Genomic DNA, 23764 nt, shown 5'->3' with positions numbered 1-23764 from the left:
ACCCTTTTAGGGAAAGAAAAGCAGGGTAGCGAGGCAGAATGAGGAGATGAACAGCAACAGACAGACTGACTGACTCCTTTGGCTTCCAAATTGAAAATGCTAGAAGTGCATTTTCCCTGGTAATTGCTGTATATCTGAGTATTTTATCTAACATGAAGGTAAGAAAATTGCTTACTTAATTTGTACTGATGAAGTGAATATGAAAAATGCAATGAAATATTAATTTATATGGAGAAATAGTTAGCTGAAAAAGTAATTGGACAGCATTGCAAGAAAGAAGAAAATTTAAAATCAAGCTTGCACAACAAAGCTGAAAAATCTGTGTGATATTTTCCTTTTATTTCTAAAGCTGACTAGTGTATAGATTGCAGAAACCTTGAACAACTGCATGACCTAAAAAAGGAAGGAAAAAGTAGAAAAGCAAAGCAAATTTGCTTTTACTTCCTTATTTTTTTTCAGGTGCTGAGGATCTTTCTGTTGCTGGAAGTTTCAGGCTTCTTTCCTATTCTTTCCAGGTGAATATTTGTTTAATAAAATACATGCTGAAAGTTAAGCATATATAATTGTGGTGTGTGATGTGAGGCAGGGTTTCAAGGGGTCATCAGGTGTATTTCCTGGGAGAAATACACACTGTTTGGTGTCAGCTCTGGCGCTGCCACCAGTGACAGCAACAGTGAGGCATTATGGTGTCCTTTAACTTCTACCCAGAGGAGTCAGCCATCCTTGGGGAGAAGGGTACACGGTGGTGGCGTGAGGGACAGCAACCCACGCCTGTGGAACACAGCACAGCTTACCCCAGGCCAGCCCCAGGCCCAGGGACAGGTTGCTCCCCCAAAACCTCCCATGGGAACTGGCAGTTTGTTTTGTTTCTGATCTTTAGGCTAAGTGAATGTGTCTAGTTTCTTCTTTCCAATAGCCAGAAAGGCCAGGCTGGGATTGATTTAATTCTTACACATGAAATGCAAAGCCAAGGGGTTTTGTACATAGCCCTAATTATTATTGAAGGTTTGCTTTGCCTTTTAGGAAAGTTTTGCACTCATGCTTATGGATGGAAATCCCTGGTGATTTTCCTCTCTTTTCTTTTGTTTGTTGGTTTGTTTTTTGTTTTTTTGGCTTTTTTGGGGTTTTTTTTGTTTTTTTTTTTGGGGGGGGGGTTGTTGTTTGGTTGTTCTTTTTTTGTGTTTTGTTCAATTTTTGTTTGTTTGTTTTTTAATGCAAAAACCAATACCGGAACAGCCCTTCTCCCGTCCATTGCCGCTGGAATTCTTTTGGCCCTTGGTCCGAGTGCAATGGCTGTACTCAAAAACAGGTATAGATGGACACATTTTTTCTGTATTCAGAACCTCATTAGCATATACTTTCCCCCCCAGTAATTAAGAAACCACTCTAACATTAAACTCCCAAATCAGATTCTCAGACAAAATCCCCAGCACAACAAGAAGCTGAAGAGCAAAGAACTAAGAAGATAAATCTTCCAGTCTGTCCCAATATGTTTTCTATCAAAGCTATGATGTTCATGTTGTAAAATAATTTGTGCTCTTTTTATTTTGGTGATAGTTTCAAAAAACTCAGCTGAGCTGTCAGGTAAACACAGATATTCCTCCACTGAGGGTTTGTACCAATTCCACTGATTTTTCATTAGTGGCATCATGCCAAGGGAAGAAAACTTGGTTGCAAAGTGTTACTACCTTCAATGAAAATAAGTTGATGATTTTTCCACTGCAACTCTATAGATGTACAAGACACTTGCCTTTGATTTTCCTTCTCATTTACTTTGATGTTGCACCAATTAAGGGAGGATTAGTCAAAATTAAAGATGTGCGATGAGACAGTACTTACTTTGTTTAGAAACAAAAACTGGCCCACTGGATGTAAGATTTTATCATCTTGCTTAATTATGTTGTTTACCTTGAAAAACATTAAGAAATTCATATCAGGCATGGTTATTCCTATTAAAAAATTTTTAAAAACCCACCTAAATTTCTTAGCAGCTTTCTCGTGACTTCAGTTACATATTAGATTTTTGACTAAACCATGCACCAGGCTAAAGACATTAGAGACAAAAGTGTTGTCTTTCTCTTAACTTGAGAGTTTGCTACCATATGGTGGTAATACCAGGTGTGTCTGTTCTCAGAAAAAATAGTGAATGTCTAGGGTAGTGGCAGTGTCTTCACAGTAGCAAACTATTCTGGCTTTGCATTTGTATTTCTAAGATATCCTTTGATTTGCATTCAGATTAGGAGACGGACAGTGGCAGTTTATGGGCAGTATGGGGGAAACCCCTGCTCTGGGCATACCTTTGAAACAAGACCATGCACCCCCACAAGGGGATGCCCAACAGAAGATGGCTGTGGTGATCGGTTCAGGTGTTTCTCAGGTACCATCCAAGATAATTTTTAATATTTTCTACTTATGAAGTTAAGAAAATAACCTTACTATCTTTCATGTTCAGTATATGGGTAGTGTATTTGCAGTGTTCTTGATCTACAGATGAATTTGGCTTAGGTGAATGTTTCCTTTGTTTCCAGCCTCGACTATGCAAGCTTTTACTTTAATCTGGAGTATTGCAGAGCATTGAAGATAGTATGCTGTAGCCCTGGTACCCTCTCTAACTCATTCTGCCTTACTTGTTTGCCCCAGAGAACAGGTTTTTTTCATTATAAAGAGGTAGCTAAGGAATGCAACCTTACATTAATGTCTTGCTGCTGTTCTAGGCTATTTCCAAATATGAAATTACCTGGATCATGAAAACTAATGCTCCATAAAATGTATCCTAGCATCTCCCATTACCTTCACAGAGGAGCACATTATCTCGTAGGTAGATATTTATCAGAGAGGACTGTGATAAACAGGTTTTGGTGCTACTAGAGAGACAATCACAGTTAATCACCAAAGGGATTTGGGTCAAAGGGTGAGAGCTTAGGAAGCAGATCTAGAAGTCAACTGTTTCACTGGTATATCATCAGCCTTGAATAGCTATGGCTCTCTCGAGTGTGCTGTGCACTATTTCTTTATGTCTACATTTAATGTTCATAAGCCCTCATGGGCATGGTCTGTTCATCATGGGAGTGAATATGCTAATTAATGTAGTAGATTAGTTGGACTTCTGCTTTGATTTTAGGTGATCTATTTTTAAACTAACAAATATTTCTTTTTTTCCATGCACGTTTGTCCTGATTTAGGTCAGTGCATTAGCAGATCCCTAGTGTGCAATGGTGATCAGGACTGTGAGGATGATGGTGCAGATGAAGATAGATGTGAAGAGAGGAAAACTGTATGTGATATTGACAAAACACCTCTGAATTCAGAACTTACAGGAGCAGGGTAATGTTCTGTGCCAGACTCAGTAGTATTGGTTCCAAATGCACTTACATTTTGATGTATTTGCAAGCTCTGGGTGTACAGATAGATTTTTCTGGGCTTATGGTAAAACATCTCATATGCAAAAGTGTTCAGTACAACTGCTTCCACCGTGCCAGCGGTTCAGTGCAGGATGTACAAGTCCTTTGACCTGAAGCACTGAATAAAGCTTTTAGTGTTTTGTTCCTGCCATTGAAAGACAGCTACTAAGATATTAAATCAAATTTCAACTAATAGCACAAGATCTTCAGCATGGAAAAAATGAGCCAGCAATGTTTATTCTTTTTGTTCATTGGTGTTGAATTTAGCACTCTAGATTCAAATGGATTTCTAAACTGCAACCTGTCAAAACAATTGTTTTAAGTTTCTTTGGTGTTGATTTATTACTTGTTATGCTACACCCCAGGTATAATAACCCTCGGTCTCTCCAGCCCCCTTTTGGAATGGATGCCCTGTTCCTGTGTTGCAGTAATTGTTCAAACAATAGAACTTAAAATCAGTTGAGATAGATATAACTGTCTTAATCTATAGAGATAATGACGTGTTAATTTTTGCTGACAAATCAAGACCAACATTTCCCTTTTAATGCTGTAACATGCTATGCATACTGCAGTTCTGCATGTATAAAAGTCTATCAGGTGATAACCCCGTGGTTAAATCAGCCTGTGATGATGACTTGCAGGTACAGCACTCAGTTATAATGGCTCTGTAATTTTTGTCTCTGTCTTAATGACGTATTTTTTCTTCTTATAGCTTTGATATTATTACTGGTGAGACTAAGGGAAGAGTCATTCATACAAAAAGCTTTGGAGGGCAATGCAGAAAGGTCTTCAGTGGTGATAGAAGAGAATACTACAGGCTGAGTGAAAGTGTTCTTGCTTATAATTTTCAGGTATGTTTCTATTAAGAATAACTTTGTTTTTACTGTCAGGACTAAAACTGGGAGAATGATGCAAATCTTGCAGGGGCCTTTGGCAGGTACACTTCCCTAAACACAGCTCACTAACACCTGTATCCTCTCTGCAGTTGCTTATTATTTTGAAATATAAATTGGTGTGTATCTTGCTAAAAGAAAAGGAAAAGAAAAAGAGATTAATTTCTTAGATGTGATTTCTAAATCTTTCACAGTTTGAATGCAAAGCTAATCTCCTTAGCATAAGCCGTGACCTGAATCACCCTAAGAAATGCTTTTTGGAGGTGAAATACAGGGCTTTGGCATGCTTTGTGTAGATCTTCCAGAAATGTTTTGGTTTTTGTTTGAAGTCAGTCTCAGTGATTTTGTTTGCCTCACATTTATCAGAAGCATGCCAAACAATCCATACTGCATTTACTGCATAGCATAAATACTTGAGATTATATATATATATATATATATATGAATGGATTTCCATGCTTTTCCAGTAGTGTGCAGTACTTTTTACGAAATCTAAAATGGATTCAGCCTGAAAAACACATCAGCTTATTTTGCATCAGAAAGGCCTTGCTCTATTCTATAGGTTATAGTTTTTAAATCCTACATTAAGTTCTTCATGCAGATGTCTATCTGTCACCTTCTAGGTTAAAGTTCAAAATGATTTTAGTTATGAGTTTTTCAACAGCACCTGGTCTTATATGAAGCACATAGAGAAGTATGAAAATTCAAACAAATACAAGCAGACAGAGAATAAAAATCTGCAAAAGGTATGTATAACTTGTCACTGTAGGTTAGTACTTTACATAAATATTTTCATTATTTTACACGTGTTTTTGTAGTAAGATGAAAATGCTTGTTTTATAAAGACATTTTGTTACAAAATGCATGACAGTAAATATCCCATAAAACCTTTAAAAAGAGATCACTGGTTTGCTTATCAATCCAGAGGGAGCTGGCTGCTGTTTGTACTTCCTCTCTATTACCTATTTAGTAGTAATTTATTTATTTATTTACTATCTGGTTTTCTTCCTATTTAAGGGAGAAATCATTGGCTTCTTCTCATAATTGATTTTTCTTTTTGGTTTTTTCAAGTGGTTCATTGTCCCCTTTTTTCTGCTACATCTTGGTCAGTATAGTGGAGCAAAAAGATTGAAATACTTCTGTGGTTAAAATTAACGTGTAATGCATTTTCCATTAGCAGAACTCCATTAAGAGAGAAATCTGGTGTCTTCAACAGCCAGAAGGTCACAGTGCTTATGCCTTTAACTTATTTTAAAAGAAGCATTAGATAAATAATTTGAGAGTAATTTTCAGTTATGAAGTACAACCTCTGTCTTAGAGAAAATAAAATCAAGTAACAAATGTGTGCATTTTAGGGCCCCCAAGCAGACACTAACAATGACATATTCTGAGACTCAGCATAACCCAGTTCAAAAGCAACTTTGAGAGTCTAAAGTTAACAGTATTGTACAGGCATATTGGACTTTATAATTAAGCAGCATCCTTGAAATGGCCAGAGCATCTTACAACAAACGTCTTACCTAGTCAAAACAGGGTGCAAAGAACAACTGCACTGCCTGTGGTTTGCTTTCAGACAAAGCTTGTTAACCTTCTTCTGCCAGGCTTCTGAAAGCCTTCTGGAAGCCACCATTATCTTTGAAGAGTGAGATCTCACTTGTCCTTATGCTAGTTTTCAAGTACACAGGAGGAAAAGAAAGATGTTGCAGCAATTATAAATAAAGGTGCAACCATATTTCAGGACTTCAGGGTGTTCTTTTTGCATTTACTGTGTTGCTTAGGAATATCTATAAAGCTGTTGGTTAGTTGCCAATAGAAAGTGTGTGCCATCTGGCTATTAGGAGCCACTCTGATAGTCACATGGAGCATGACTGATGGCTTTTCCTTCCCACAGAGTAAGCAGCTGATGGTTGTTGAGAACAGTGTGGAAGTTGCTCAGTTTATTAACAACCGCCCAGACTTTCTCACTCTTGCGGAGCCCTTCTGGAAGGAACTGTTCAGCCTTCCGGTCGTCTACGAGTACAGCGTCTACCGAAGACTTATTGAACATTTTGGGACACACTTCTTACACTCTGGGTCTCTAGGAGGACACTACAAAGTTATTTTTTATATGGATACTGACAAAATGAAATCAGAAGGTAGAGTACTAGAGTGTTTGTTGCAGAAAGTCAATAATCAAGAATAAAAATTTATATGTATGTTTTTCCAGTTAATGTCTAAAATCACGTAACAGACTTCTACTACATTCTACAGAAAGTTACTACATTCTCTTCATTGTCAAAAGAAAGAAGACTAAAAATCTGCTCAAATCATAGCATTTAATTCTAGATCCATGTTTGTGACCTGCAGTGCTCTGGGTATGTGTATAAAAAATCACAGTCAGTTTAAGACCTCCTCAGGCTGAACTTGAATATAAATCTCAAACAATGTTGAAGTTTAAAGGTTACATGGAGATCAAGGTGGAGAACTACAGTTTTGTGTAGAGCAGAAAAAATTACAGAGTAAACACCAAAATGGCACCTATAATGGTAATCAGTTGGAGCTGAGGTGAGAAAATAAATGAGACTGTAAACTATTCCCAGATACACCTCACACCTCTGAACATTCATCCCTAAGCTTTAGCAGTGTATGGATCTTCCTACAGCACACAAATACTAATTAGTTACCTGCTAGTTTAAGTGTAGTAAACCAGGAGGTAACTAACTAGCATTTGTGTTAGTGGGAAGATCCACACAGTGCTAAAGCTTATGGATTATAAGCTTTATGATCTCTCATGAAGAGAGATCATGACCTCTCTAGCCAGTGGAAAACTCGGAAATGAATCCAACACATTTTCTGTGTACAGTATTGTTAATGGATGGATTATCTGCAGGTGTCAGCATAACAGACTTGTACAAGTGTACCTCATCAGGCTGGAATGCACTCATTGTGAAAAAGAAGAAGACAGAATGCACCAAACTGGATGAACTGCTACGGACTTCTTCAGGTAAATGTTCAGTGGTGACTCACACAGTTGTCGTGTATCCATCTCTCATCTCATCCTAAATTGCTGTCAAAATGAGGAGCAGGTGTTGATAACTTTGATGAATTCTGTCCTAATATGCTAAACCCAGACATCAAATGTCTGGTTTAAAAGGCTCTCTGGCACTTGTCAATTATTGCTAATGCTTTCCCAGAAAATAGCACTTTTCTGAATACCCAAAGTTAGAGCTGCCAAGCCACCTGGAAAAACAGATACCACCTATATATGATCATTGTAGGCACAGGTGGTTGAATTGCACCAGTGAGTCCTTTCGCTACTTGCTAGCAGAGTTTTTGTGTGCATTGTTTCTATTTCCATTTGTAAACATAGCAACGCCTACATTTTATCTATTTCCCATCCTGAATCTGCAGGAAGCACTGGCAATAAAATTAAAGGAGACCCTTACATAGAAGGAGGAAGCCCAGGTGCTGTTGCTGGCCTTAGTTATCTAGACCTGGGTAATCCTGCTGGGAACAGTCGGATGTACACCTTGTGGGCTGCATCAGTGACAGACTATCCTAGAGTAATTAAAAAAAAGGTAAGGCTATTTTCCTGAAGCAGAGGTGAGTAGATGGGATCACCTCAAGGGAAGAAATTAGTAAGCTACGGTTGGTGATTAATCATGCCATGATCTACACTCATTTTGTTTTCAGATCACTTTGTAAAACAAGGAAAGTGCTCAGGAAGAAAATGCTGTGAAGCTAATATGATCAGGTGCATGATAAATCTAAGTCCTTTGGCAGGTCAATACCTGTCTTCAGTGGCTTAAATGGGGTTCTAGTTAGGAATAGAGGGTCATATTTGCGTTGGAGAAAGACCCAATTTGAGATAGCCCCTTTCCCAAAATGCATATGGGCATGTCAAGGAAGTTGCTTCCACTTCACTTGCCGACTTCTGCATATTTCTTTTACTTCTACTCCTTGACTTTGAATCCAGAAGTTTAGCATAACTGGAGATTCTCCAAGTCAGACGCTTCAGAGCTGGGCATGGCCCTATTCACTGCTACCTTGTCTATGTCCCTTTTGGGAAACACCTACATATTCAAGAATGGTATGAGCCCCAAATATTTCTATTGGGAAGTTTTAGCTAAATGTAAAAGCATATAATATCATAAAGTAATCAATTCAAAGGCAAAATAGTTTCAATTTCTGTTACCTTTGATCACTGGCCAATGAAATGCCGTAGTGGGCTCATAAAAAATAAATGTGTTTATTTTTTATGCTGGGAACATCTGGGAGAATTCAAGAATTCAAGTTCATTGGTGGTCTGTGTTGTACTTTTATGTCAGCTGCATCCTCATAGCTCAGATATGTTTAAACATGACTGACATACCAGTAGCTTTAAAGGATGCTTTTATGCAGGACTGGCTTTTCCTAAAAAGGCTAATATTAAATACTGAGATAAGATTTTAGCTAATTAGCAAATTAGAGCATCTAATGTACTAAATCCCATGTGCAGAAGCAAATGTCACAAATTATTTTGCGTGATGAAATGTGCTTATAAACTCTTATATTACAGTAATAATGATTTAATATGAATGTTTTCCTACTGTGTGTAGCTAACACCATTATATGAGCTGGTAAAGGAAGTGCCCTGCTCCTCAGTCAAAAAGCACTACTTAAAACAAGCCATTGAAGAATATATGGCTGAAAATGATCCCTGCAAATGTCAGCCTTGCCAGAATGGTGGTGAGGCGGCTGTGGAAGGAACACAGTGTGTGTGTTACTGCAAGCCTTACACCTTTGGAGTGGCTTGTGAGCTGGGAACCCTCGTGCAGGATCAGCCAGGTCAGCACTCTTTAAACCCATGAGAATTCAGAAGTGGCACAATATGTTCTCCTGCTCCCAGAGTCTGTCTGTCACACTGCACACCCATGAAGTGGCTGCTGGGGTGAGACATCACTGCAAACAAACAGCATGGGGAGGGTCGTGCCAAGCCTGAGTCTTTGTTTAGCATGTCTAAACAGTCCTCAGCCAAGAGCTGGTTTTGTTATTAGTGTTAAATACAGTGGACAATACTAACTGCTCAATGCAACCACTTATAAGTAAGTACATGTCCTAAATTAATTATCAATGACTTAAAAAAAATTTCCTTTTTAATTTTATTCTTAGTAGTAGCTGGTAGCTATTTTTATTTTCTGTCAGGCACTGATAACACGCAGCCTCTGTGGAATAATACCTATGTCAAAGCTGAGTAAAGATGGAAGATTGGATTATTACAATCTGGAATTTTCTGTAAGGGCACAGTTGGAGCCATCACTAGCTTTGAGCAGTGTGTGACTTTAAACCCTCTCAGAGAGAATGCTTTAATGAGAGAGTGGTTTAAAGAGAGTGGTTTTCACATTAAACCAAACATTGCCACAGGTGTTGTTGATGGACACTGGAGCTGCTGGTCCTCCTGGAGTCCTTGTTCAGGGGGAAGGAAATCAAGGAGTAGAACCTGCAACAACCCCTCCCCACGTGGTGGTGGGAAGGCCTGCCTGGGAGAGCAGCATGAAAGCAAAGCGTGTGAAGATGAAGAGTTGCAGCATCTTCGGTAAGTAATAAAAAATACTTGGAGATAACTGCTGAAAGATTTAAAAATTTGTTTCAGAGGGGTGCATAAACTATTGAATTCAAGGAGATCATGTACTGAGCTTTAACATTTAAGTTGAAAGAAAATGAAATTCAGAAGCTATGAATGTCATAGAAGATAAGGCTAGAAAATGGGGTAAGAGCCAGTAAACTTGACAGCATCCTATTTACCACTCTCTTGGATAGCCTGGCAGCGCCTGATTTCAATATAATCATGATGTAAATGTACGCATAGTAGTCTTGAAAATGGGCTTCACTGAGGAGTGTAGCATTTTGAAAGGAAAGAAAACTAAATTCAAACTAAACTGTACTTTTGTTTGCTTCACAGCTTGATTGAACCACACTGTTTTGATTTATCCATAAATCCTACAGAGTTTTGTTCACCTCCTCCTCTCTTAGAAAATGGATTTGTTCAAGTGAGTTATTTCTATTGCTCTGTTATCTGTTCTATCCCTACCTGCAATGTCTTTTCTACAGTTAATATAGATGTTCACTTGTAAATTTGTATTTCTCCTGGCAAGCTTAGTATTTGACCAAGTGAATAGCCTCTCTTGCAGCATTTTTCACTGTCTGATGTTTACATGACAGTATCCAAAACTATTCAAACTAAAAGTTAGATAAAACCAAAAATGCCCCACCCTCAAAACCAGAACAAGATCTTTGCTTCTCTGGACCATGGTACCTATACAGAAAAGTCATCTACTTGTCCTTTATTCCATATATGTATTAAAAATTACTGAGCCACATGGATTACACATAAAATCACAACAAACTAGAGAGAAAAATGCTCAGTCATTCATGAAGTCCATACAAAATCATAAACAGATTTTAGGAATCTTCCCTCTGTAACTCAATATTCTGCTTTTTCTGGTGAAATGAAGACCTGGCAAGGTACTTGGTTCGCCATAGCTTAGGCCTATTTTGACAAGGGGGACTAATTCTTCCCTTGGAGGAATGGATTATGCCTTCTTCATATTATCAGGCTGTCATAAGTCTCTTTGCTCAATAAATAGATAAAAGGATTAGTTCAAAATTCATTAGTTGTCTTTGCACAACTGCAACATACAGCAAGATCCAAAATCTTTTGGATTTGCCCTCCTTCTTTTGCTAGCGAATTTTTTTTTTGCAATGAATAGTTGTCTCCTACATTGATATTTTTGGTTCACAAACTAAAGGTAAAACCCTGCAATAGTCTCAGTTTTTCGTAAGATGTCTCCTTAGAGGACAGTGTAATATAAAATGAGAAAAAAACTGTATCTTCAAGTCCATGTTAACCTTTAGAAAGCTGATAACATGCCATCCTAAAAATTTGCAAAACCAGCGCAGTCACTATGATCTCCCCCCAGGCCAAGGCTGTTCAAGATCTTATCCTGCCCTGCTAACGTTTGATAACAGCCATTATTGGAGTTTGTTTATACATCATCAGGAGAGCACTGTTCCATACCCCTTTTCATCACATTTGGTGACTTGATAGCCAGGATTGCCCCCAATATTCCAGACTCTCTCATCACTTCATTGTAGAGTAGCAATACTACTTCTCACTGTCCTCAGCTACTGCATTCCAGAATCAAAGAGTGCTGGTGGTAGTTCTTATATTTTATATCCAAAATTTCACCTGTTTATTTTCTTTCAGAATGCTGAAAACTCATACCCAGTTGGGAAAAACATTGTTTATGCATGCAAACATGGATATTCTCTTGTTGGTGATCCTGTTGCTAAGTGTAGCAGTAATTTACAGTGGCAAGTTGGAGAGAGATATTGCCAGGGTATGTCTAACTGATTCTTGTTTTGAACCACAACTCCATTTCTGAATTCCAATGGAACATCTCAAAGCATCTGCTTTCCAGATACAATGAGGAGAAAAGACACACCTGTATTTCCCATTTCCCTAGATGTAATCAGGTCTAAATTGACTTCTAGTGTGAATCCAGGTATTGTAATGCTGGATTAGAAACACACCCATAAAATCTAGTTTTAAGGCTATCTAGGTGTGTACCAGGACATGTTCTTCCAGGATCCCATATGTGTGATATCTGTCTACTAGAAAACTGCTGCCTAGTAAGAACTGTCAACAGAAACATGGGTCCTAATGAAAGGGAAGCCCTCATAAAGCTAGGCTGCACCTGCAGGCAGTAGGAGAATATATTGTCTGTGTGTTCCTAGTTTTGCATGTTTGACTGGTGTGATGAGTTAATATCCTGACAGGTTTCTACAGAAAAGTCAGCTAACCTCACAATTCAAATTTTTATGGAATTTTTGAGAAAATAATGTGACTGCTTTATGCAATCCACTGATTTTCTGTGGCTGTCTCAAATGCCTCCATCCACAGAAACTGCTTGTCTCCTGCCTGAGCTGGAGGGGGGTTTGCAAGGAGAGCCATGGAAACCTGTGTATGAGATTGGTGAGAGAATAACTCTGTCATGTCCACATGACATGCACTTGGAAGGGCCACGCTCCATTTTGTGTGAGCCCAGCCTCAAGTGGTCTCCTGATGTGAAGACTATCCAGTGCAAGAGACCAGGTAAGCCACTGCAGTCCTCAAGTACAATGCAGGAGTTTCTTTCCTAAGCTTAGTGCAGGTTAGACATATAAAGAGCTATTTCTGAGATAGTGATAGAGAAGCCATACTTACATTACCAGCAAGAAGCACAGAAAGCATGGGGATGTGTTTTCTATGGTCTGTCCAAACAAGATGCCTGAAGGCATTTCATTGAAGTTTCATTAAGGCTTTTTGCTTCCCACTCCCCTATTGCTATCTAGTGTTATCACTAACTGTTTTAAGAGATTGCCTGGGATTTATGCTGTCTATTCTGCCACCCAAATATATTTCACTTTTCACACATTGTGTAACACTCCCACCATATGAACTATCTCTTAGAGTTTTTCTATCTGGAAGCTGTTCAGTGCACCAGAGCCTCTTGTGAAAGAGGATGACAGGGCTGGGTGACTGCTTTTGCTGATCTGGCACTCAGACAGCTGATACAAAGGAACTGGAAGCAATGGGAAAATGCTGCTTTAAGTTCATGCTGTCTAAGCTCTAGTTTGATATGGGCAGGTAGTGGCAGAAAGGGAAATCGCCTATAGCTTCATCAGCTATCAAAAGATATCTTTTCCAGCTGTGGAAGACAGACAAAAATTTCTCTTGAGCACTGTTGTGATGCTGATCAGTGACACAGAGGCACCCAAGCAGCTTGTGCTTCCAGCATACCCACATCTTCACCTGAGGCCCTACATATTCACCTGGGGAGACCTTTGACTGGGGACTACAGGCACTGCTGCAGCAGACTAGGCGCATCTCCTACATTTTTTTCAGTCCTCTCGTTATCAGCCAATGCTGCTGACATTGCCTCAGCTGCAAAAATGGAAGGTGACAGTCAGGCTTAGACTTAAAAAGGCAGCAGTCCTGTGAGATTCCTGATGTAAGTCATTTGCTGTCATAAACGCATCAACAGAAGGGTAGTGATTTCTGAAGGAATGGCATAGCTGTACATAAATGACTTGCTGCTGCTAAACTGCCAGAGCAGCAGTGCTGTTACCAGTTACTTAGGCTTAGCCTCAGTGACTGATTTTCATTTGGTTTTTGGTTTTTTGCTAACATCAGGTTCTCAAATTCCAGCAATAATTGGAAAGTTTCAAATGCTTCCATCAGAAAGAGAAACAGCTTCTGCTTGGCTGTACGGAAGCATTGTATTAGTTAAATAAATAAATAAATAAATAAAGAATAAATAAAATAAATAAAGAACAACAATTGGATTAATAACAGGTAAAAAGGAGTATGAGATAAGAAGGGTAAAAATTATGAAGATAAGTACTCAGACACAATGGCATACATATGTTTGGATGGGAGTGCTTAGTCACTATGCAACCAACTGCCCAGGGGATAAAGAAAATGCAGTGATTTTTGGTGAAAATTTCCCTTCTGCAGGAAGACAGGGTTATACTTGCTGTCTGTATTGTAATGCACTGAAATTCTTACTTTTTCTTTTTTTTTTTCTTTTTCTCTGATAATTTTTCTGTTTTGCTTAGCAAGTCTTAATCTGTAAGGGAGCTATTTTTTTAGGAAAGGAAATCTGTAGTACTAAATTTTCATGTTAGCAGACAAAAAATCTGAAAAAAAAATCAGGATAAAACCTCTTTGGAAGCTGTGTGGATATGGATTTAGCAAAGTCTTGCTGTTAACATGCTACATAAACCTACAAAGAAATGTTTAGCAAAATTTGGAGTACAACTCTCTACTTAAAGAATGGTACACCTGTGATCATGAAAATTTCCCAGTCATTTCTATTATTTTTATTTTAAAAACAAACTGAGGACTGATGATGGAACTTGTAATTTTCATTACCATCAGTGTATAAAGGTATTTGGGTTCACATAGGGTTTTGGATCCTTAGCTTTTCTAGTGAAGTCAATAATTCTGAAACCCAATGACAAAACTGTTCCCAGCTATGATTCAGCAGTGCTAAATTTAGCAGAAACAAATAACTGCTGCAGAAATGAGATTAATGTTTAAGTTTTAGTATAATACCTGTCTCTTTCCATCTGGCTGGTGACCCATGGATAAATTACTGAACAGTAAATTTGCAAAGTGTATCATATCTTTTTAATATTGTTGATTACTTCCCTGTCGTAGATACTTTTAATGACCATGTAGGATGTGACTTTATGTCATGACTATATAATTCAGTGCCTTTTAAACTCAGCTAATAATTTCACAACTGATCTTGTTTTTCTGACCCTTTATATCTGTGTGTTCTTCTACTTCAGTGACCAGTGTGAAAACGGAGGTGACAGAGCCTAAATGTCAGCCATGGGAGAAAGTACATCAGTCACAATGTGTGTGCAAAATGCCCTATGAGTGTGGGTAAGTTCAGGCTCCATTTGGCTATTAGATTCTCACTTCATTCAAGACCAATTATATTTCATAAGTATTCAGTCTATGATAGAGGAGAAAACTTTACTTACATGAGGAAGAGACATACTCGGTTTGCTTTACACCTCTATCAATATCCTCTTCATCACTTACCTGCCTTGTCAGAACTGTCAGTGGGTTTTAGCAGTGCTAAAATTTGGTTGAATGACAGAAAGTGAAGGCATAATTTTGCTTGATCTGTGAAGCAGATGAAAAAAGATAAAATTATATTTTCAAGATTTAGAGGATTAAGGAAAAGTTACAACAGAGGCCCTTAGGACACAAACCATCAAAGCAATAAACTAGTGAAATAAAGCATATTTATTTTCACTGCTGAGAGACTAGGGGGTTATGAAAGACACAATAATCTAATTCATCTCACATTTACACAGCAGTTTTCACAGATCAGTCATGTCACTTTTCCTGACTTTATAACTTGCAGATTAGAGTTTGCTGTTTCCTGTTTAATCTAAGCCTATATTCTGCAATAAGCAATGCAGAAGAAATAATGTAAGGGAATGAGTAAGTCTCTCAATTCTTTGAGAGACACAAAAGGAAGAGAACAAAAATGGAGGAATAACAAAAAGACACCTGAGACCAAATAGTGCTGATGAGCAGATGTGCCAATGAGTTCAGCACTCCAGCATCTGGGCTGGTTTGCATAGACTGGATGATGTTTCCTATCAAGTCACTCCTATAAAGTGGGTGTGGTCTCTAGATATGAAATCTGGCCAGATTTATGTGACTGAGTTGAGTAGTTTGGAAGCTTCAGGATAACAGACCAAATATGTGTTACCCATATGTAATAAGAGGAAGAAACTGTGAAAATGTTTCAAGTGATTTCAAGGTAGAGCTTTCAGTGGAGCATGGGTACTTCCCATCAGGCACATAGACCAAGAGTGCTCTCCATGATGATTCTAATTTTAAGAGAAGATTAGCACTCTGAACATCTCAAAATTAAAATTGGTGAGCTTAGTTCAGATGCAGATGCACTGCATAGTTCCCTAGGGTCAGAGGCCATTGACCTGTGTGCAAAGGTAAGTGCCAGGTTTGTAATGACTCCACAATCCAATGCTATTCCTCTGCTTAAACACCTAAATGCTTCAAGTAATTTGGTCCTGTTCTTTTCTCTCAACAGTTATTTAAAAGAATCAGCAACTCCTTTTCTGGTTTATGTATTTGTTGAGGTTAGTTACACAGAATACAGGGGAGTCAGAGCTAGGGAAGGCCCTGGGCAGAGTCACAATAACCTTGGTGGTTTAAATGAATTATATTTAGCTACGCATTGAAGCTTCATTTGTAATTAATCTACTACTTGCCTATTTATATTTTTTTTATAATTGTGTTTAAAATGGCAAGAATATAGATAACAGTCATTTTTGTTACCTCATGCCCTCTTTTCACTGTCTTGAAATAATGCATCTGATGATGGAGGGATAAATCATCAGCTGTCAAAGCAGACTAATCTTCCAGCCTGTTATAAGGCTGTAGGAGTAAAGCATGTAAGTAGATCTTGGTCCAATCTTTCCTCAGAGAGCAGAATTAACTTGCTTTGTTTTGGCAGTGACTTTCAGCAGTAGCCTCTTCTCTGAAGAGTGTTTGGAGCAAGAAGAGGTCATGTGGTAATTCAGGAACACCACAGTTTCAGACCTCTCCTCCATCCTTTCACTTTCCAAGAGACTAGCTACAGAGGCTGCCCATAACAGCACAAAAACCCTAGAACAGGCTGGTGATTTGTCCCTCTTGGTGGGGTGCCTTAGGCTACATCTGTCCTCATCAATGAGAGCAAGGCAAGGATCCCTAGGCACCAGAGCAGCTAAATTGGTATAGCAATTCTTGGTAGACCTTTGACAAGAGCTAGTTCCTGTATAATTCCCAGGAACAGCTCAGGAGTAACCAGGATGAGAGACCATTCCAGTTCTGATGTAGTCCCCATCCTCTGGGGCAAAGAGGGACACCAGCTACTCTTTGTAAATTGTCCCTAACACATGGAAGGAACCAGACCGTGGTGTGTTAATACAGGCAGAACCTCAGCCTCCAGTAGCTGAGACCTATCTGCACAGTGAAACATGAGATTTGATAATTTTGAAGTACTATCCTCTCTTTTTTTCTTCAAATTTGTTTGCAAAACATCTATGTCTCTCCTGTGTCACATTAAAACTTCTCATCTCAAATGTAATTCCAGGAAGTTAAAATCATTCCCAGCATGATGAATTTTTCACCAAAAGTTTCCTACCTCTTTTTGCAGGTGAAAGGTAGTGAAAGTAATTAGGGACTTAACAGATATTATTTAATCTCTCACAATCTGTGCTTTAGTAAAATATTGTTCTTATCCTTAACCTTATTTTTTCAGGTAAAAAGTATTGAATTTCTCACATTCACTTTACACAAGGATTATTCCTTGCCTCTAAAAATTTTTTATTGCAATGATGTGATATTCTCAGCCTTGGGAAATATCCTTTCTCAGCAATGAGTGCAAATTATTAATTTCTCTTATGAGTGAAGATTCTCCATCCTTTTTTGTATGCATCTTAACATGTTGATTTCCACTGTCTTTCTTCTGCCTACCCAGCTGTAGTAAATATGTAAATCACTCTCAAGACAGTATGAGGCATTGAACTCTAGTGAGAGTTTGGCAACATGGTCCCTGAACTCCTGGATTCAAACTTTGGGAGCTGGTTAAATCACCTCCGGTTCCTCTTTTGGGTTTTTTAAAGTGGTGCAAAGCAGACAGATTAGTGCAGACGTCTGATATTAATTAAGCTGCCTTCTCTGCAAGATTTTGATCTTAAGACTCAGATATTAAGATTTATCACTTAGGCAAGTAAAAAAGACATCTGAACAATTTTAAATATAATAAAAAATTTAATTACAGATTAAATACAATTGCTTCCCCTAGAACTCACTTTGTTCTTTAAGATGATATATAAACAGGGATTTTTACTTCTGTCTGTAAAGAAAACTCTCACATAAAAATCAGGGCCCCACTATCTTAGAGACTGTGCTGCCAGATGACCAAAGGGTACAATGCATACAAGTGCACCTGTTTCCTTTATCATGTGTCTCCTGCTATATATCCCTTGGTCTGTTCTCTTGTGCCTCAGAATAAGAGGGTTAACCTCATTCTTTCTATTAAAAATAGAGGATCAAGGAAAATTCATGCAACAAACTTCACTAGGGATTTAGTAGCTGTCATTTTGACCCAGCACAGCAGTTAAGGGACCTCAACCTGTGTTTGAGGATGCTAACCTAAGTGGAAGATATAATACAGTTCATAAAAATATTTGGTCACAGGTAGATGCACCAAACTTTTCCGACTCAGCTAATGTACTCCATGCTATATTTTAAATACCTTAAAGATGCACTATGCTACAGGTATTTTAAATTTTTTGTAAAGCTAGCTCTTCTACAAGGCTTCAAAGTCATCTTTTTAAGAACAATTCCCAAAGCTTGGAGAAGGTTCTTTTCCTTAGTACCTTACTTATAGATCAAAACCCACTTCCTAATTCCCAGGAAAAAAAAAAAAGAAAAAAGGAAAAGAAAAAGAAAAGTTATCTTAATGCCTGACTATTAAGTCAGCAATGTTTGAGTTCTGAGATTCTTACTAGGCTTTTCTCTTCCCTCCTCCTACAGGCATTCCCCTTCCCTTCAGTGAGCCCCATGAAGCTCATTACGGCCATTTGCTTGTACCTTATCAGCCTCTTCTCCCCACCAAGCCCCTGTTTAGCTGAGGTTTATGTTCTGAACTGGCCTATTAGACACCAAAGGTTTCAGTGGAAGTGTTTGTGAGCTTAAAATGAGGAGCTGTGCTGAAGATTGGGCTTTGGGTCTGAATTTCAAAGCTCTCCATCCCCTGGGAGCCTGTCTCTGCTCTCTGGTACCCTGTGAGGTCCCTTCCCCATGGCTGTAAAGTGCGTGCAGCAGAGCACAGGCATGCTCTGCTCCAGATGGTCACTCTTTTGTTCATTCCACACAAATACTGCTGATTGCATTGAGAACAAGTGGAGAAGCTAGGAGTTCGAGATTAAAAGTCAGAAGTAATGGAAAGGGTTTTTTTCCTCCTCTCCTACACTTGGAACATGAAACACAAATAATGACAGCTTCTTGGAATTGAAGTAATGAAAGGGTTTTTTACTCTCCTCCTACACTTGGAGCATGAAACACAAATGGTGGCAACTTCCTGGAACTGTCCCCAAAGCAAACACCATTTAAGATTGCCCAAGAATTGTTATTACCATTTTTAAAAGCTCATTTATGTGGGTGTTAAAACTCTACCTGCATTTCAAGAAATAAGCAATTTTTTGGGTAATTTTTTTTCTTAAGATTTCTGTGGAGATGTATGTGTATTTCCAGAAATATCTTTGGTTTCTGATGGTCGATTATAAGGTATTATTTAGTAAAAGCTGAGCATTTTAAAAGATAACAGAATACAAATCTTAAAGTATATTTGAACACCTTAAAATTAAGAAATACAAAATATTGTATGTGCATGTTTGTATATGTCATATATGTATAAGAAATGCTTTCTGTGTGTGTACTTATGTTCATGCATGTGTCATAAATTAGAGAATAATTGAGATCTGAAATACTTTTAACTAAAGTCTCTCTCTCTGCTGCTTGGGTCAATGGCAAAAAGATGGTAATATCCCTGTCCTTCAAATGGGACAGATCTTGACTCTGCTGAGCATACTGTAGAAAAGGAAAAAGTCTGGACTGTGTCTATGTTTTGAGTTCTTTACTGCACTCTTAGGAGATACTTAAGTGAACAAAGAAGTTACTACTAGACTCTGAATGTTTTCCAGTCTCTCAGCTGTTTTGAAGTTACCAAGATAAAGCACATTTAAATAGTGCAATTCCTGCCTTTGTTTTCAGTCCTTCTCTGGACACTTGTGCTACTGATCAAAGAACCAAGAGAAACACACCTTTAACTGTTTGCAAGATGCATGCCTTGGAATGCATGGGCAGAAAATACTCTCTGACTAATGCAGAAAACTGCCAAGTACCCCAGGCAGGTGAAATACCATGTGGATTGTGCCGCTCATGGGAAAAATGTAATGGTAAGAGAACTTAAAAACTGTAAGCAAAATTGTTCATATGCCCAAAAGGATATCTTTATCGCTACTTATTCATTAGTAGGTGGGCAGCTGGTCTGTCCTGGTATGGCATCTGCAGTCCCTCCCAGAAGCACCAGGCACTGCTAAGCTGGCTCAAATCATTAGCCAGGTCTTTGGTATCCAAACACGGCAGGAGCCTCCAGCAGGGAAAGAGGACCCTGCAGGATATTGTAAAAAAATGTACTATGTACAGGAAAAGCTTATTCCTAGTCCCTGTTAAGTGAATCATCATTTTGGTCCACCTTGTCCTCTGGGTGAAACCCCTGCCGTAATCTTTTTCACTGTATCTAGCTGTTCAGATTCCTTAAAACAGCAATTGCAGGAACCCTTACTGCCCACGGGACTAACTAATCCTCTCCTGAAATTTGCCAAGCAGTCTCCCCAGCAGGATCCTGTGGTTAGGAATTAAAAGTCTTATTGTATGGTAGCTGGGAAAGCCAGTTACTGTTGTAGGTTTGTACAGTTTTGTTTACTGTCTGTCCCCAGTTTCTCGTATGATGATTAAAGGTGAGGTCTCTTCCCTCAGAGGAAATAGTTCCTGTTTTTTGTAATCAGTCTGCAGTGGAAGTTTTCAAATCCCTGATTTATTTTCTTTGAGTGTTCTACGCTGCATTGCATTTAATGAAGGTTGCCAGGAATGGAAATGTGAACTAATAAATTAGGGTTTTAGAAGTGCCCAAGCTAGAGGCATGGTTATTGTCATAATTTGAAAAGAAAAAGGATTACTAGATAGGAGTTAATCTGTTTTGTCTAGCAGGGTTGAACAGACAAAAATAATAACAACAACAAAGTAAAAACTGTCTGTAGCTTCAGCAAAGACAAACATAGGCAAAAAATTGCATACAACACCAAAAAAGGGGCACATTTATGAAAAATAAATATCAGGTGGAATCTTCTTACTTGAATGTCACTGATATAGCTACACATATTTATTTATAGGAGTAGATCCTTTGATCTTCATGAAACTGTCTGTATGAAAATATAGATACCAATTGTAAGGGTTTGCATGATCAGCTTGTTAATGTCCAAAGACAGATCTCTCATCTTACAAGTTATCTGAGCTCTAGAGTAGTAGATCCATGGACCAGTTCAAGAAGTAACATCAGAGAAGGCTCTGAGTACAGCATCTGAGATAGCTTGAGTAAGCTTTTCCCACAAGCATGATCAGACTCTCCAAGCAGAGGAAGCCCCAGCAGTGCACAATTTGTTTCCACTTCTAGTTTTTTTCACTGAACCTGAATATCAGCTAATGTTACTGAAAGAATTAGGGAATTAGGTTAAGGAAAGAATGTCAGGAAGCTTTGGGTTGGAAGGGACCAGTAAAGATCCTCTAGTCCAACCCCCTTGCAATCACCCTGGATGTCTTCAACGAGACCAGGTTGCTTAGAGCCCTGTCCAACATGGTCTTGAATGTTTCTGGGGTGGGCCTTAGCCATCTCTCTGGCCACATTGATCCTGTGTTTCACCACCTTCATCCTAAAAGTTTCTTCTTCATATCTAGTCTGAATAATGGTCCCTTTTAGATTAAACCCATTATCCCTTGTACTAGCATTGCAGTCCCTATTAAAATGTCTGTCCCTATCTTTCTTATAAGCCTCCTTTAGGTACTGGCAGGTTTTATAAGGTCTCCCCAAAGCCCTCTCTTCTCCAGGCTGAACAATGGCAAGTGTCTCAGCCAGTCTGCGTAGGAGAGGTGGTTCAGCCCTCTGATGATCTTTGTTGTTGCCTCTGATCCTGTTCCAATAGGTCCATATCTTTCTTGTGAAAGCTGGAAAATTGCTTTCGGTCTTACAGATTTCCTAGAAACGTTTTAGTCTGGGTTTTTTTTTTTTTTTTGGTAACTTGGTTGCTATCCTGAGTGTTTTTCCTCTGTGCTTTTGCTTAGTGCCATCCAACACCTGTGTTTGTGATGAAGATGGGCTGTGTGAGGAGGGAGGTGCCCAGCTCTGTGCTGAAGTGAGTGGCTCTGCTGCCCGTCGGACCATGACCGAGTGCGAGGTTGGGCTGCTCAGGTGCCGGGGGGAGACTGTCACCCTTGTCAGCATAAGGCCCTGTGACACGCAGAGTAAATAAGATATGTTACGCTTTGTTTTGCTTATTGCCGAAGGATATGTCAAAATGTGTCAGCTCTTGGTCAGGACATACTTTGAACCTTGCTCTGCCAAATGTAAGCTCTGCTGTGAAATCCATCACAGCTGATGTGACTGTGCATCTGGTCAGCTCTGAATCAAGGCCTGAGGCTCTTTGTTAGACCGAGATGCACTTGCCACGACTGCTCACAGCAGAGCTCTTGCTTAGGCACCAGCCTTTCCACTGGCAGATTTACTTTGTATTTCCATCAGAATTAAAAAGTATTGCTGAAGTGTGATTGTCAAAGTAGCTATTTTAGTAATGGATTGCTATGTCTGACACTGTCAATATGTTTTTCTTAAAGCCACACAAGCATATGGTTGTGATGAGTAGATTTAGATTAGCAAAACATACAGACTAAGCTTTACAGAGTAAGTGGCATGATCCTTCTCTTTTAATAAAGCAGCTTCTTTCCACCATATGCTACTCAGCTGAGCAAACAGTCTGCACAGAACTGAACATGCTGTTGAGCCTGATGCACTCAAACACCAAAACAATATGCATTAATAGTAAAGCCATATTAAAGTAATGAGAATACATCTATGCTTGAAGATTCTTATACACAGAACCACTTCATGAAAAATCACCATTTTACTTTGTCATTATTAATATTATTGTTGTAATGATCTACACCTCTAAGCACAGGTAACTCAGTTACATTTGTCACATGCATTTTTGTTTGTGCCAAGACTAGTTTCTTTACAGACCCTTGCACAAAGAGGCCTTCTGCCTTAGCAAAACTTTCTCAAAGGCAACTATTAGAGAATCTTTACAGCAATGAAGATGTTCTGCATGCAGTCCCATCGGAGATACCACTGGATAATCTTCAAAGACTATTCCTGAATAAAAGAAGTCTCCTACACTCTTTTCTTACAGAGCTAAGCATTCTCTCTGGCATAGTTGGACCATGACAATTTTGCTTACATATTTCAAGTCCATTCAGGTATCCATGCTAGCAGTCCTATCCCTTCGAACTATTCTTGGATGCAAACAAGGATAAAGGGCTGGATAGCAAGTGGGTGTTCAACCAAGGGCAGTACCATCAGCATGTATGATATGTATGTATGCTTTCAAAGCAACAGATTTTTTTTCTTACTATCAGTAATATAGTAAGATTAAAGATCTCTCTTGTTTATCATGTTTCTACCAGTAGTTTCCTTGTATAAACCTTACCATCAGCTGGATAAAGCTTTGCTTTCTTTAATGCTGTCAATAAAGAGTGAGCCAGAACAGGAGTGACTTTCCTTGGAGACTCTCTCTTGTGGAACCATCCATGTTGGAGGGAAAGGTTGCCACGCACTAACTGAAAGGACCTCCTGGCCTTTATAACCTTTTCCAGCTGTCTGGAAAATAATATCAGGTTGTGGGTTTTGGTTATTTTTTCTTCTTGAGCAAATAATAAATTTTTGTGAATAGCATACAGATGAAAATTAGTAGAATAAAATCCAAATAAATTTAGTCATCTATTTTGTCTTTATAATTTGCTCTGGAGTAGTAAGTAATGGTTTGTAGAGCACCCAAATGTTTGCTTACTTGATTACTCTCAAGTCTCTTGTCCACAATTTCTAACCTTTTTCTTGTGGCATTTGGCACAACATGTGATTGGACCATGAGTCTACTGGGTAGCAATAGCTTCCATATCTGCTCAAGGCGAGAAAAAAATCACCTGGAAATTTCCTGATAGATAGCACAGAGATATAGTGACTTGGTGATTCATGTCTTCAA

At 38.7% G+C, this 23764-nt stretch overlaps 1 protein-coding gene across 1 annotated transcript; it reads left to right on the top strand.

Moving 5' to 3' along the window:
• Positions 1-450: 450 nt before the first annotated feature.
• On the top strand, positions 451-23271 carry C7 (complement C7; the record flags this gene model as incomplete). Its single annotated transcript, XM_058044012.1, has 17 exons — positions 451-515; positions 1237-1309; positions 2236-2377; positions 3183-3324; positions 4114-4252; positions 4918-5040; positions 6186-6429; positions 7164-7277; positions 7685-7851; positions 8872-9100; positions 9677-9848; positions 10215-10302; positions 11520-11652; positions 12216-12407; positions 14651-14747; positions 19668-19852; positions 21795-23271. Coding segments are annotated over 17 exons (2493 nt in total), but the record flags the coding sequence as incomplete, so codon positions are not given.
• Between the last annotated feature and the right edge of the window lie 493 nt (positions 23272-23764).

The sequence above is a fragment of the Melospiza georgiana genome, chromosome Z (genome assembly GCF_028018845.1).
Source record: "Melospiza georgiana isolate bMelGeo1 chromosome Z, bMelGeo1.pri, whole genome shotgun sequence".
NCBI classification, from domain to species: Eukaryota; Metazoa; Chordata; class Aves; order Passeriformes; family Passerellidae; genus Melospiza; species Melospiza georgiana.
Note: the sequence above shows the minus strand (reverse complement) of the source record. Positions and strands in the feature narration are given on the sequence as shown.